Below are 13272 nucleotides of genomic sequence, written 5' to 3' on the forward strand. Positions count from 1 at the left end.
TAATTTATCTTATAATATCTGGAAATTTTAATCACAAAATTAAGATACTAATACCATGTTACAAATATTTATTTAAACGGCATATCAGTCGGTATTCCTTGTATACAAATATCAAAATTAAAATACTAAACATTTAAAAAAATCTTCAAATTACTGTATTTATTTTGTCACTGAATTCTTTTACAAATTAGGTAAAATCATGTATTCACTCCAAAACGCATAATGGATTCTCTGTTACGACAAGACATTTCTCCCAGAGGTCTTTGGCTATTTGTACCTGTCAAAAAAAAATAATCATATATTCTTATAAATGACTTGACTATATTTCTCAACTTACCTTATTATGTTCACCCTCAACTGGCAAATCTTCGACTCGTATAAACTCAGGATATTGCAATATTATTTCTTGTACAGCAGGTACGAATTCTTTGCTAACTTCTAAAAATTGTGGTTCGTACTCATGATACTCTTTTGAATTTTCGGTGGAATAGTATATTCTAAATGTTTCATCTTCTTTAATCAATCTAAAAACAATATATAATATATATTTTTCAGTTCAGTATTAATTTCAGTCTTCGTTAAATCATACCTTATACAATGAGATCTCATTAATCGTATCCTAGTATCGGGTTCTATCTCTACTCTATTTTTGACTGCTCCATTTGCAGTCATCTGCTCACCATCTTCAACAACCGAACATTCTCGTTCAATTTCAAACAGAGCTGGTGGTAGAAAATCGTATACATGACCCTTAGCCATCATATCTGCAGCTTTGTCCATGTCCATATGATCTATCAACTTGTTAAATAAATTTTTTATTTTCGCTTTGAATTCTTCTTTGCTATTGCTCTGATTTCCAGAATGCACGTAGCCAGTGTGTCTTAAATAATCAAGAGGCAATCCTTTTCGAAATTCACTGTCGGTTCTTATGGCGGTGTTTAACGCTTCAGGAAGCAGTTTCTCTAAATAATCGCCCCAACTATTTTTTTGATACACACTCAACGTGATATGGAGACTGTGCGTGTCGTCCAAGGTTTCACCTTGATGAATGGTCCCTCGAGGAAAGTATAACAAATCTCCTTCGTTTACAATTGTATCCAATATCGGTTCACCAATTTCAGTTTGCGAGAAGTTCTCTGAGGAATACCTCGCTAAATATTCGCTTTCGTTTCGCGGTTTGTACAGTCGCCATCTTTTCTTTCCTTCAACTTGTAATATAAAAGCTTCGATGTCGTCGTAATGGGGTGCAAATCCTTGGCTATTAGGCGGTGTTAAGTAAGAATTTGCACCGACGAAACAACCAAAAAATTCTTGAAGGACAGCTAAAAATACAAAATATTACAGTCACGCTATTATATACTACAGTCTACGACAATTACATACTTATTTTTAAAACGGTGATTACCATTTAATTTATATAAGTCTGGTATGTACGTTTGTGGATTCAACATTCTAACAGAGCATCCATTCATATAATAATCCCAAACAACACTAGGTACCGCACGACCAACAGGATTATGTGTTTCTCTAACACCGTTTTCGTACGAGGTGATGTCAATATTTTTGGTGAACATTATATAAGATTCTCTTAATATTTTATCTAACATTGGAGTGGACATGAGTGATTTGTAGTAATTTGGAAATTTCCGCTTAATGTGAACTGGTGTTTTTTCCCAATTGTTTCTGAAATTAGAATTATAGATTATTTATTAAAATAAAAAAGTTAGAGGTATGTTTAGAACTTACTCAAAGAAATCCTCTACTTTCATTGGGTGTATTAACCATCCAAATATAACGTGGCTGGTTATCAATGGATTCTGATGATCTTCTTCAGATACTTCATTTTTAGTGTAAGCTTTTTGTTCATCATCCTTTTTCAATTTTCTGCTTTTATTTTGCTTGTGTGTAATTTGTTTCATTTTTGCAACACCTGTATTCATGGTTAAAAGGGAACCTTTTCCTTTCTTCTTTGATTCCTTTTCTTTTAGACTAGTGGCTACTGGTACATTGTTATTTTTCTTATTATGTATTACTTTATGAACTACTTTATTTTTCTTAGAAGTGACAGAGCGATTAGGTTTTTTAGATACAACATTCTTTTTCTTTGTGATTTGAATCTTATTTGTAGGAACTTTATTTGCGCGTTGAACAGTTCTTTGTGCAGCTGTTTGCTTTGTCTTCTCCTGTACTTCACGTTTAATATTATTCTTTGAAATGCTTTTTTTCCCAGGAGAAGCATGCCTTTTTTTTAATTTCTTTGATTTTGAAGATAGTTCTACATTCTTACGTTTCATAGCATACATTGCGAATGCTGATATTGGCTCACGTTGTTTAAGCATCTGTATAAAGAGGGTTGCAAGATAATGTTCATAAATAATAAGTCATCAATTTTAAATATACATATAACAAAATCGGCAAATTTTGAGGTTATATTTCAATATTATATCTTAATGAAATATTTCTTTATGATTACCGTGAAATATATGCAGTGGTACACAGTTTATAATATATTTCAATTAAACAAGGTATGTATTTAACACTTCACTGTTATAAATCTTCGAATTTCTCATTCACAACACGTGTATTCAATTGCACGTCATATTGAAAATAATAAACACAGGACTGTGACTATACATTCAATAAGATTGGACATGCCTTTGTATTCGAGGGGTCTGAAGTGCCCCCAAAACTTCGATTGACTCTTATCTTACTATAAAAAACGTAAAACACTTCTCAATGGAACAATTTAAAATTTAGACTCTAAACACACGTTGATGGTAATAGCAGATTGCTTTGATACCAAACGATTAAACCCCATCATTTAATGTCACGAATGGTCTCGAACTTAGGGCTGCCATATTTGTTGAATGTGTAGTCACTGCTATAAGTTAGCCGCTTCGCGCTAAAGCGCGTCAGTCTGTCTTCGGACGTCAAAGAGGTAGGGTGTAGAGGTAGAGGTAGGGCCCTTCTCTCAACACTAGATATGATGGCTTCACCACCAAAAGCGGGCCCTTGGCGTCGGGAGTGGGGGCTCCAGACGCCTTTACATGCGGCTCAAGTAAGTAAAGGCCGGCACAGGGTGCGACCCCCGGTGTCGGCCATATGCTAGGCACCCCAGATGGGTACCAATATGGCAGGCGTGGAGGGCTCTGGAGTAATATACAATGTACATAAGGTCCCAGAGTCCTCCTTTAGCGCCAGTGTTGGTCGCCGTGGGGTTTTAGTCAGTAGGAATCTGACACTCCCCCGCCGCCCTCCCCCAGGGGTCGGTGGGGGGTCTTATGCAAGATTTCCCCACGTTAAAAAAAAAAAAAAAAATCCTTTACAAAAAAAATTCCTTACATTCCTGCATCCCTTACATCTCTACATTCCTTACACCTCTGCATTCCTTACTTCCCTGCATTCCTTACATCCCTGCATCCCTTACATCTCTACATTCCTTACATCACTGCATCCTTTACATTCCTGCTTGCTTCATGTCCTTGCATCCCTTACGTCCCATCATAGGGCCCTCTGGCGGTAGGAAAAGGAACTAAATCAACCTAAAATTTTGGCCCTCTAGAGGCAAAAATGCGAACTAAATTTTCGACCTCGAATCAGCGCCATCTGGTGGCCAAAAAAGGAACTAAATCAACCTAAAATTTTGGCCCTCTAGCGGGAAAAATGCGAACTAAATTTTCGACCTCGAATCAGCGCCATCTGGTGGCCAAAAAAGGAACTATATCATGTCAGAATTTTGGCCCTCTAGCGGGAAAAATGTGAACTAAAATTTCGACCTCGAGTCAGCGCCATCTGGTGGCGAAAAAAGGAACTATATCATGTCGGAATTTTGGCCCTCTAGCGGGAAATATGTGAACTAAAATTTCGATCTCGAGTCAGCGCCATCTGGTGGCGAAAAAAGGAACTATATCATGTCGGAATTTTGGCCCTCTAGCGGGAAATATGTGAACTAAAATTTCGATCTCGGATCAGCGCCATCTGGCGGCGAAAAGGGGAACTAAATTTTGCACAAAAATTTCAATTAAAAATTATTTTTCACGAGACTTTACTTACCTTTACTTACCTTTACTGGAACCATAATGTTTTATTATAATTATAATATATTTTTTATAAGGGTTGTGGAGATACAAGGGTTCGAGGAATGTAAAGAAAGCAAGGATGTAAAGAACTCATGGATCTAAGGAATGCAGGGATGTAAGGGTTGCATTGTTGTAAGGGATGCGGGGGTATAATTAATGCAGCGATATAAAAGACATAGGAATATAAGGGATGCCGAGATATAAGGGTTGCCGAGATGTAAGGGATGCCGAGATGTAAGGGATGCCGAGATGTAAGGGATGCCGAGATGTAAGGAATGCAGTGATATAAGAAGTTCTGGGAGGTAGTCCCTGCGAGATCCATGAAAAGAATAAAAAAAATAAATAGCTGTAAAGGGAAGTCTTGGTCCATAAAGAGTAGGAATAAGATAAACAATAACTGGGAAGGGTGGGCCCTGCGAGGCCCATAAAGAGAAATAAATAATATATAATTAGGAAGCGTGGGTTTGACCCATAAAGGAGAATAAAATAATTAATAATTGAAAGGGGTGGACTTGAGACCATAAGGGGGGATAAAATAATGAGTAAAATAACAAGAATCAAAGGAAGTGTCTAGGGGTGTCTAGCACCCCCTAAATTATAACCCCTTGAAAGTGAAGACATGTCCAGTCTTTTGCCTCTGTAGTCACTGTTCAACACACTTTCTTATATAGCGCTAATGTAACATTTAAACGCAATGAATAATAATAAATATTTATAAACATGGGTGATAAAAGCCGAAAAGATTTTTATAGAAATAAGTGGTACCCAAGTAAAAAAATATCCAACAAATCTCGTAGTAAGATTTTTCTATGATATGATTTTAATTTATAAGAATATTTCTATATATATACATATATTTATAATACTTGCAGAATCTGATGATGGAAACAGACAAAGTAATCAAAAGCTATGTCGATTTTTAGACCCTATTGAGACAAACAATTTATTAAATACATATGACACTTATATCAATTTTGATATTTCTTACTATGGATGGAAGTTATTTTTTTATGATGAAGGTAGGAACATCTTTATGTGATAAAATTGCAATAGAGAATGATTTTTAATTTATAAATGTTTCTGTAACTTCTTTGGACATTATATTTTTATTATATCTATTAAATAATTTATCTTTCAGAATATGAAGAGAATTCTGATACTGTTAAAAAAGTTCAGACAGTAGAACACTTTATAAATAGACATCAACGATTATCAACTATGCTTTCATTAGAAAATTTAGAAAATGGGATAGTTTTTGTTATTGATATATGTGAATTATACAATGATCAAGATTTTTTAACTGAGTGGCCTGATTTTAAAAGAAACATATATGAAAATCCTGTACATACATTAAATTGTTTTAAGCTTGCTATGCATCAGGTAATTTTTATAACTAATAATTTTAAGGTACGGATATATCCATTGAATAAATATGTCATTTAATTTTATTTTCAGAAAGTATTAAATACAATACCTACGCAAAGTTTAAGTTTTTTAAACATTATAAATACATTGTCTACTGTTAGATTAAATATATTAAATTATAAACCAGTTATATCCTTGCAAGACTTGAAAGCAAGTTTATATGGTATGTATTTATATGGTATTCTGCAAAGAAAACATTTTAAAAGCTAAATCTTTTTTAACAGGAAAGTTGATATCTGTTAGGGGCTGTGTAATAAGAGTAGGTCATGTGAAACATCTCCCAGAATGGATTGTATTTATGTGTCGCAAATGTAACTTGCAAAAAATGGTTAAACAGCCACTGGGAATTTATACAGTCCCAAAGAAATGTAGTATATGTGGTGTGTCCAAATTTCGTGTAATATTAGATTCTCCATTAATAAGAACTGTTTCCTTTCAAATTATTAAGATACAAGAACTTTCGAGCGACGAACAGGTCATTATTAATATAAGTGAAACATTTTTACTATCATTGTATTTGAGTAGAAATTAATATAATCTTCTCCTTTCTTCCATACTTAGAACAGTAAGGGTAGCATGCCACGGATATTCGATATTGAATTAAGAGATGATTTAGTGAGTACTTGTATGCCCGGGGATGATATCACTTTAACTGGAATTATAAAGGTAAAGTATACATTAAATGCGCGTACATTTTATAATTAATTTCGTATTTAATGTTACATGTTTAGGGAAACAATACAGCTAAAACACAAAATAAAAGTCAATTTACTTTATACATGGAAGCTATTACCATAATGAATAATAAACAAAAGTTTCAAAATAAAAATATTATGAGCGACGAAATGTCGGTAAAGGATTATTTAGCAATAAAGGTATACAGAACATTTATTACACTTTAATGGGCTTTTGATATGATTTAATATTTATGCTTTTTATTATTTACGATAGGAAGTATATAATACACCGAATATTTTTTCACTCTTGGTACATTCACTTTCTCCAAACATATATGGTCATGAAATGGTCAAAGCTGGATTAATATTAAGTTTGTTTAGTGGAAATGCAGAACATTTAGAGTTAAGAGAAAACATACATGTATTAATGGTGGGTGATCCTGGTCTTGGAAAATCGCAAATGTTACAAGCATGTTCAAGAGTTGCTGCAAAAGGTATATTTCAGTTATCTTAATCCTATTCCTGTTGGATCATATTTTTGTATAATTTACAAAAATAATTTTTAAAGGTGTATATGTATGTGGAAACTCTAGTACATCTTCTGGCCTGACAATAACACTTATAAAAGAAAATAAAAGTAATAACTTTTCATTAGAGCCAGGTGCATTAGTTTTAGCAGATAGGGGTTGCTGCTGTGTTGATGAATTTGATAAAATATCCAAACAACATGCGGTATAATTATTACCTTAAATATTAAATTAAATACTTATGATTAGTACAGTTTTCGTAAAAACAAAATTTTTCGATTATAGGCTTTATTAGAATCAATGGAACAGCAGAGTGTAAGTGTTGCTAAATCAGGGGTAATTTGTTCTCTCCCTAGTAGAACTTCAGTTCTTGCTGCCGCAAATCCAATTAGTGGTCGATTTCATAGAAATAAAACATTATTACAAAATTTAAAAATGAGCCCACCTCTGTTGTCACGTTTTGATTTAATATTTTTGTTATTAGATCAACCAAATAGAGTGCGTATTTATTAATATTAATTTGAAACGTTAGTAATAATTATCCAGAAACATTACGTATTTTATTTGCAATCTAGGATATAGATAATTTCTTGTGTAAGCATGTGATGTCAGTCCACAATGACTTAAATACAATTAAAGGCACGCAAGATAGTACATTTCAAAATACCAATATGTCAGATACAATGAATGTTTCATTGAGGTAATTAAAAGTAATTTTATACAAATAATCATTCTTTATAATACATCATTTTTATTGAAGCATACTCTTTTAGAGACAGACTTGTATTCTTTTTAAACGAAAACACGAGTACTATTCCACATGTAATTCTTCGAAAATATATTGCGTATGCTCGACAATACGTTAAACCAAAATTAACTAAAGAGGCAGCAGCAGTATTGCAAAATTATTATTTAGAACTTCGAAAGAAAAACAATAAATATTGTGGCTTACCAGTGTATAATAGACAACTAGAAGCTATGATAAGATTAACCGAGGTTTAAATTTATTAAACATTTACATAAATTTCAAATATGCACATTCTGTTTTTTGAGAAAAATCAATTTAAAATTACAGGCTAGAGCAAAATTGGAATTACGCACCGAAGCTATAGAAACAGATGCTATGGATGTAATAGAAATTCTACGCTATACATTTGATAATGAAATCATTGATTGGCAATCTTTGGGTAATAAAAAAGTAACAGATAAGAAACAGGTAAACCAAATTTTATATAAATTTACAATAATAAAAACTAACGATTAGTTAACATCATAACGAAAATGTTTTTTTTAAAGGTCAGAAAAATTATAAAAATATTAAGGGAAGAAACTCTTCGTGACAGCAATACAATATTTTCTATAAAAAGGCTACAAGAAATCGCGTTGGATAACAAAATTCTGGTAGATAATTTTGCAGAGCTTATTTCAAAATTAAACGAAAGTGGTATTTTATTGAAAACTAATAGCAATACTTTCAAGTTTATTTCTTGCTAATCTTACTTTTCTAACATAAAATGTAGACAAATGGGTCGGACATTTCTTTCTTTACACTTCTCTTTAAGAGAAATCTAAGTTGCACGACTCTGTACATACATTGTACATAACGAAGTACTTACATATGTAATCTAAATAATTTATGTTGTTCGAATAATCGGAAATATTCCTTAAATGTGTATGTTCAATCCAACAGTATTTTAATATAGTTGATGTACAGTTTTGTATTCTTCAGTAGCATAAAATAAATGTACACCAAAATTGTTAGTTGTTTGCTTTTACACTTCAAAACAGTCTGCTTTACACGGCAAACGCCAATGCAAATAAAAGCAGCATATTGGTCCTGGTTTATGAAGACAATTAGGTCTTTGGCAAGGTCGTTTAGGTACGTAGTATTTTGGTTGTGGAAGAGGTGGAGCAGGTACAGTAATCGGATTCCTGTTTAATAAAACCATCATAATATATTCTATCAATTGCAGTTGTTCTTACGTGCCGAGCGGACAAAATGATAAAATTTAAGGAATGTACATTTAAAACGTCCACTTTACAGGACACATTGCAGTCCTAGTTAGACATGTCGTTGCGCATGGCGGAGGGCAATATGGGATACATTTTGGTGGACAGGGTCCGCACGGCACTGGAGGTGTGCATATTGTAATTCTACACGGTGGTGGGCATGCTATGCAACGTGGCGGATAACATGAGTAAGATACACACGATGAACATGTTGGTAAGCAATACTGGACAACAGGTGGGCAGCATGGAGAACAAGGATTTGGGCAAGGATTTCCACAAGACATTTTTCTATTTTTTTCTCTTTTAAATTTATGTTCTGTTAGAAGAACTTCAAATTTTGACAACTAATTTTCATATAAAATAATGCCAAACAACTGATATTTAGATAAAATTATTATTCACTTGTTACATATTGTAAATATGTTCAGAGTAATTATGATTTTTTCCTGGAATTAAACCATTTTGACCTTACGTTTAAATTCTAAATTAATCGAGTAAAAAGTACATTAAAGTGCAGCATGAACGCATAAAAAAATCTAAATTCTACGATTTCTACATAAATTAAAGTAAAATAAAAATTTTTTGTTGATTGCTTCGATATAATCCGGATTAAAAATGCCCTGCGATGGAAAGAATCCAAATTGTGAAAGAAGACGAGCATTATTAGGTGAACTAAAATGTTTAATTTCATCAATGGAAATGCAGTAAGTATATTTAGATTACATTAATAAACGTAGATATATTTATAAATTTAAAAATCATTTATTATAGAAAACCATGCGAATGGGACGAGCCTCCTGCACCTTGCAACTATGAGTACCTCTGTTGTGTGAGTATCTACTGATTTTTAAATTTATTCGTCTCAAATGAGGAGCAAAAATATGGAGTGAGGAAAGTCTGAAACTCCTCTAAATATACCTACTTCTTAAGTTATATATTTAAATTTACAGAATCCTCTTAAACGCTGTAAAAGCTTCGATTTTCGAACAAGCATTATATACAGATGCGAGTGCATCAAGAGAAATGGTTTACAAGATAGATGTATGATGTGGCACTGCTTGGGTAGACCAGCGTGTATGACAAAGTTATATCCTATTTGCTGTCCAGGACGCAATGCGTTAATGAAATTAATGGAATTAGATGATGTGGAATCTGCTTTACGAAAATTCTTCTGTGCCGATCAAGCTAGAAAAGATGCTTTAGCTACATATTGCACAATGACTTGCAATAAGAATAAAAATCCGTGCTGCCCGAATGAGCAAAGAGTAGTTTGTAGCCCTCCTTGTGGCGAACCTTGTTGTATGTCACCTTGTACAACTTATAATATTTGCTCTCCTTGCCCACCACCGTGTCCACCACCATGCCCGCCATGTTCGCCATGTCCGCCATGTTCTCCATGTCCGCCATGTTCTCCATGCCCGCCATGTTCTCCATGTCCGCCATGTTCTCCATGTCCGCCATGTTCTCCATGCCCGCCATGTTCACCATGCCCGCCATGCTCACCATGCCTGCCATGCCTGCCATGCTCACCATGCTCACCATGCCCACCATGCTCACCATGCCCACCATGCTCACCGTGCCCACCATGCTCACCGTGCGTACCATGCTGTTCACCGTGCTTACCATGCTGTCCACCACCTTGTCCGCCACCATGTGCACCACCGTGCCCACCACCGTGCATAATATCATGTCCACCACCCTGTTGTCCACCATGCCCACCGCCCTGTTGTCCACCATGCCCACCACCCTGTTGTCCACCATGCCCACCACCCTGTTGTCCACCATGCCCACCACCTTGCTGTCCACCATGCCCACCGCCGTGTCCACCACCGTGCACACCACGGTGCCTACCCCTTTGCCCACCACCATGTCCACCTTGTCCTCCACCCTGTCCACCATGTCTACAAATATGTCCACCACCTTGCCCACTACCCTGTCCACCACCCTGTCCACCACGATGCCTACCACCATGCCCACCACTATGCCCTCCACCTGTTCCACCACCCTGCCCACCAATTCTACCATTATGCCCACCACCACCCCCACCAAGATTCCGTCCGCGATGCCCTCCACCATGCCCTCCACCATGTCCTCCACCATGTCCACCACCTTGCCCGCCACTTTGTCCACCTCCGTGTCTACCATCATGCCCTCCACTTTGTCTATCACCATGTGTATCGCCATGTTCACCATGTACACCCTCTTGTCTACCAGCTTATTGTCCTCGCCCACTACCTTGTGTCCCTTCCCCATATGCTGCTATTTGTTTTTAATTTTAGTTCCCAATTTCTTTCCAACCCATTTTTCTACCACATTTATATGTTATAAATTTATTGTTGTGCCCAAGTTTATTGTGATAAATAAACAATTTCTCTAACACCTACGTGTACATCTGCACTTTAGTTGAAATGCAATGCAGAGATGTCTGGGTTGCTGAGATGTAAGAAATGCAGAGATATAAGGGTTGCAGTGTTGCAGGGGATAAAGGGGTATAAAGCATAGGGGGATTAAAGGGGTGCAAGAATGTGAGAAATGCAGAGAAGGGTTGCGGCGATGTAAGTGATATATGGTCGAACTCATTATTCATTTTAGTGGTTAATTATTGAATCGACTCGCTTTAGCAACTAGCTGTTTACGAAAATTTTGTTTTTTCTCGAATACAAAAGTATCTGCTGCGAGTTGAACATAATGCCTGCTGGCTCGAAGCATCATACCCAGTGATGGGGATACCTTCGCCGCTGACTTAGACCGCCATTTTGCCTAAAGGGACGCCAAGCGTGCAGACCTTGTACTTACTTTACTTTACAGTTTTCCCCTTTCCATAGAGGTGGCGTACTCTAGGATCAGGCGGTCCCTTTTTGCCCACCGAAAATTGTCGGCCACGCGCGCCGACAAGGTTGATGTCACTGCCAATCCTTTTGGGCGCCATTTTCAAATTTACATTACATTCGTTTCACATTTTGCCATACTTTTAGCTCTACATACTTGTTTCGCGATACTTTTAGCCTTCACTCTTTTCGCTTGCGCCCCCTTTTAGTCGCCTCCTACGACAGGCAGGGGATACCGTGGCTGTATTCTAAACCCCCCAGCCACAGGGGGAGCGTGGGGTATCTAGGACCCCTCGAGATCAAAAGCATATTCAACCTTTTTTGTATGTGTACTCCCTGGGTTGTGTTTACATGATTAACGAACTTTACATCACTTTACACGTTGTCAGCGTTATAAACATTGCATGGGTTTGAAAGTATCTTGTAACTGTATTTGAAAAATTATTTAAAATGGAATCCAATAAATCAGATTCAACTCCAAAACAGGCTATGGTATATATTTGTGGAGGTAATGTGTATAATGTAAATAATAGCTTGTAATTTCTCACATTTTATGTATAGGTTATGGATATTGTGATTGTCATTGATAATGATCGATCGATTATAAAAAAATTTTATTATATACACATGTATTCTAATATTTCTGTTGTTTTATAGAGTGTCATCATGATAATGAAATACGACCTAGAGACCCAATTCGATGTAGAGAATGTGGATACAGAATTATGTACAAAAAACGCACAAAGAGACGTATCCTTTTGTAATTAAAATTTCAGTTCATTTTGCAAAGCAAATAATATGTGATTTTATATAATGCATAGTAACTAACTTATTTTCCTTAATAATATATAGTTGTTGTATTTGATGCAAGATAAGTTTATTTAATATAGCATTAATGGAACCACTAGATTAAGGGAACGTTGCGATATTGTACAATATTTAAACCTTCGTATATTTTTCCCCACTTTAGAAATAATAAATGGGTGAATTTTGAAAGAGCTTATGAGGATGAATGATGTATGTTAATATTTATTGTAAGGATTACAATTTTTAATAAAGTAATACAAATTTATTGCAAATTAAATATTTATTCCCATACCATGTAATTCATAAAGTTGTACTTTTATGCTTGCAATACTATCATAGAAAACTATGGTATTAATTCCAATACATTTTGCAACTCTTCATACATTTTAAATTAATTAATTCTTTCACATCTGTGTACCAAAGTTTTGTTAAATGTGTATTAATGTAGTTTATGTAATATAAAACTGTTTAGAAATATATGTTTTTTATTTACAATAAATAAATTACATTTTTATTAATAGTTCAACAGAGTCACAGAATCAGTTAGAGATGACAGTAACACTAGCAAAATGCTGACATTTACAAATTCCATGAAAGTTGATATTATTGTGTCTGTATATATCTTACAAAGTCTTATTCCGGTCCCAGTATTTGATATTTTCCAGTAAAGCCTCCATTAAGGTTAATTAAATATTTCTAATCAATTAATCTATCATTAATTTCTATGAATAATCTTTAATTAATTAATCTATCTCTTTCTTATCAATAAACTTGCTATACTTGAAACACTATTAATATAACAGCTGATTATCAAGTATATATAGATTATAATCATTATAAGAGCATAATTTAAATTCCTCCTTCAGAACATTTTAAAGCCTCAATAATCTATATTACACATGTAAGATATTTGCTAGTC

General features: G+C 34.8%; 4 protein-coding genes across 5 annotated transcripts; 2 read left to right on the forward strand and 2 right to left on the reverse strand.

The window, feature by feature from the left end:
• Window positions 1–45: 45 nt before the first annotated feature.
• On the reverse strand, window positions 46–2644 carry LOC114874494 (ribosomal oxygenase 1). 2 transcript variants are annotated; one of them, XM_029183809.2, is made up of 6 exons: window positions 2474–2644; window positions 1747–2339; window positions 1406–1683; window positions 590–1322; window positions 338–524; window positions 46–277 (listed from the first exon to the last, which is right to left on the reverse strand). In XM_029183809.2, exons 2-6 carry the CDS (start codon window positions 2337–2339, stop codon window positions 206–208), a joined length of 1863 nt encoding a protein of 620 aa, XP_029039642.2. In that variant the 5' UTR covers window positions 2474–2644; the 3' UTR covers window positions 46–205. The 2 variants fall into 2 exon arrangements, with proteins under 2 accessions (XP_029039642.2, XP_029039643.2); XM_029183810.2 differs by lacking the exon at window positions 2474–2644 and having other exon boundaries at window positions 1747–2453.
• Window positions 2645–4708: 2064 nt separating this feature from the next.
• On the forward strand, window positions 4709–8465 carry LOC114874491 (DNA helicase MCM8-like). The gene is made up of 14 exons (XM_029183805.2): window positions 4709–4875; window positions 4952–5098; window positions 5218–5459; window positions 5535–5667; window positions 5729–5979; window positions 6066–6170; window positions 6236–6379; window positions 6456–6675; window positions 6750–6913; window positions 6994–7206; window positions 7284–7408; window positions 7482–7704; window positions 7784–7924; window positions 8005–8465. The coding sequence occupies exons 1-14, from the start codon at window positions 4800–4802 to the stop codon at window positions 8200–8202; spliced, it is 2382 nt and encodes a 793-aa protein (XP_029039638.2). The 5' UTR covers window positions 4709–4799; the 3' UTR covers window positions 8203–8465.
• A 1369-nt stretch (window positions 8466–9834) lies between these two features.
• LOC114874492 lies at window positions 9835–11597 on the reverse strand. The gene is made up of 2 exons (XM_046286026.1): window positions 11515–11597; window positions 9835–11024 (listed from the first exon to the last, which is right to left on the reverse strand). The coding sequence occupies exon 2, from the start codon at window positions 10969–10971 to the stop codon at window positions 9922–9924; it is 1050 nt and encodes a 349-aa protein (XP_046141982.1). The 5' UTR covers window positions 10972–11024; window positions 11515–11597; the 3' UTR covers window positions 9835–9921.
• Window positions 11598–11892: 295 nt separating this feature from the next.
• Window positions 11893–12618, forward strand: LOC114874493 (DNA-directed RNA polymerases I, II, and III subunit RPABC4). Its single transcript, XM_029183808.2, has 3 exons — window positions 11893–12054; window positions 12204–12296; window positions 12399–12618. Exons 1-3 carry the CDS (start codon window positions 11997–11999, stop codon window positions 12419–12421), a joined length of 174 nt encoding a protein of 57 aa, XP_029039641.1. The 5' UTR covers window positions 11893–11996; the 3' UTR covers window positions 12422–12618.
• The last annotated feature ends 654 nt before the right edge of the window (window positions 12619–13272 follow it).

This window comes from Osmia bicornis, chromosome 6 (assembly GCF_907164935.1).
Source record: "Osmia bicornis bicornis chromosome 6, iOsmBic2.1, whole genome shotgun sequence".
Lineage (NCBI taxonomy): Eukaryota > Metazoa > Arthropoda > Insecta > Hymenoptera > Megachilidae > Osmia > Osmia bicornis.

Bases quoted from the DNA above. Each gene is read 5' to 3' on its own strand.
- LOC114874493 (XM_029183808.2), top strand. From the start codon at position 11,997: ATGGAATCCAATAAATCAGATTCAACTCCAAAACAGGCTATGGTATAT. The intron at 12,055-12,203 runs GTAATGTGTATA...GTTGTTTTATAG, and splicing joins TATGGTATATATTTGTGGAG to AGTGTCATCATGATAATGAA. The intron at 12,297-12,398 runs GTATCCTTTTGT...AATAATATATAG, and splicing joins CAAAAAACGCACAAAGAGAC to TTGTTGTATTTGATGCAAGA.
- LOC114874494 (XM_029183809.2), bottom strand. From the start codon at position 2,339: ATGCTTAAACAACGTGAGCCAATATCAGCATTCGCAATGTATGCTATG. The intron at 1,684-1,746 runs GTAAGTTCTAAA...TTCTAATTTCAG, and splicing joins AAAGTAGAGGATTTCTTTGA to AAACAATTGGGAAAAAACAC. The intron at 1,323-1,405 runs GTAATCACCGTT...TTGTATTTTTAG, and splicing joins AGACTTATATAAATTAAATG to CTGTCCTTCAAGAATTTTTT.
- LOC114874491 (XM_029183805.2), top strand. From the start codon at position 4,800: ATGGGTGATAAAAGCCGAAAAGATTTTTATAGAAATAAGTGGTACCCA. The intron at 4,876-4,951 runs GTAAGATTTTTC...TAATACTTGCAG, and splicing joins AATATCCAACAAATCTCGTA to AATCTGATGATGGAAACAGA. The intron at 7,409-7,481 runs GTAATTAAAAGT...ATACTCTTTTAG, and splicing joins ACAATGAATGTTTCATTGAG to AGACAGACTTGTATTCTTTT.
- LOC114874492 (XM_046286026.1), bottom strand. From the start codon at position 10,971: ATGGGGAAGGGACACAAGGTAGTGGGCGAGGACAATAAGCTGGTAGAC.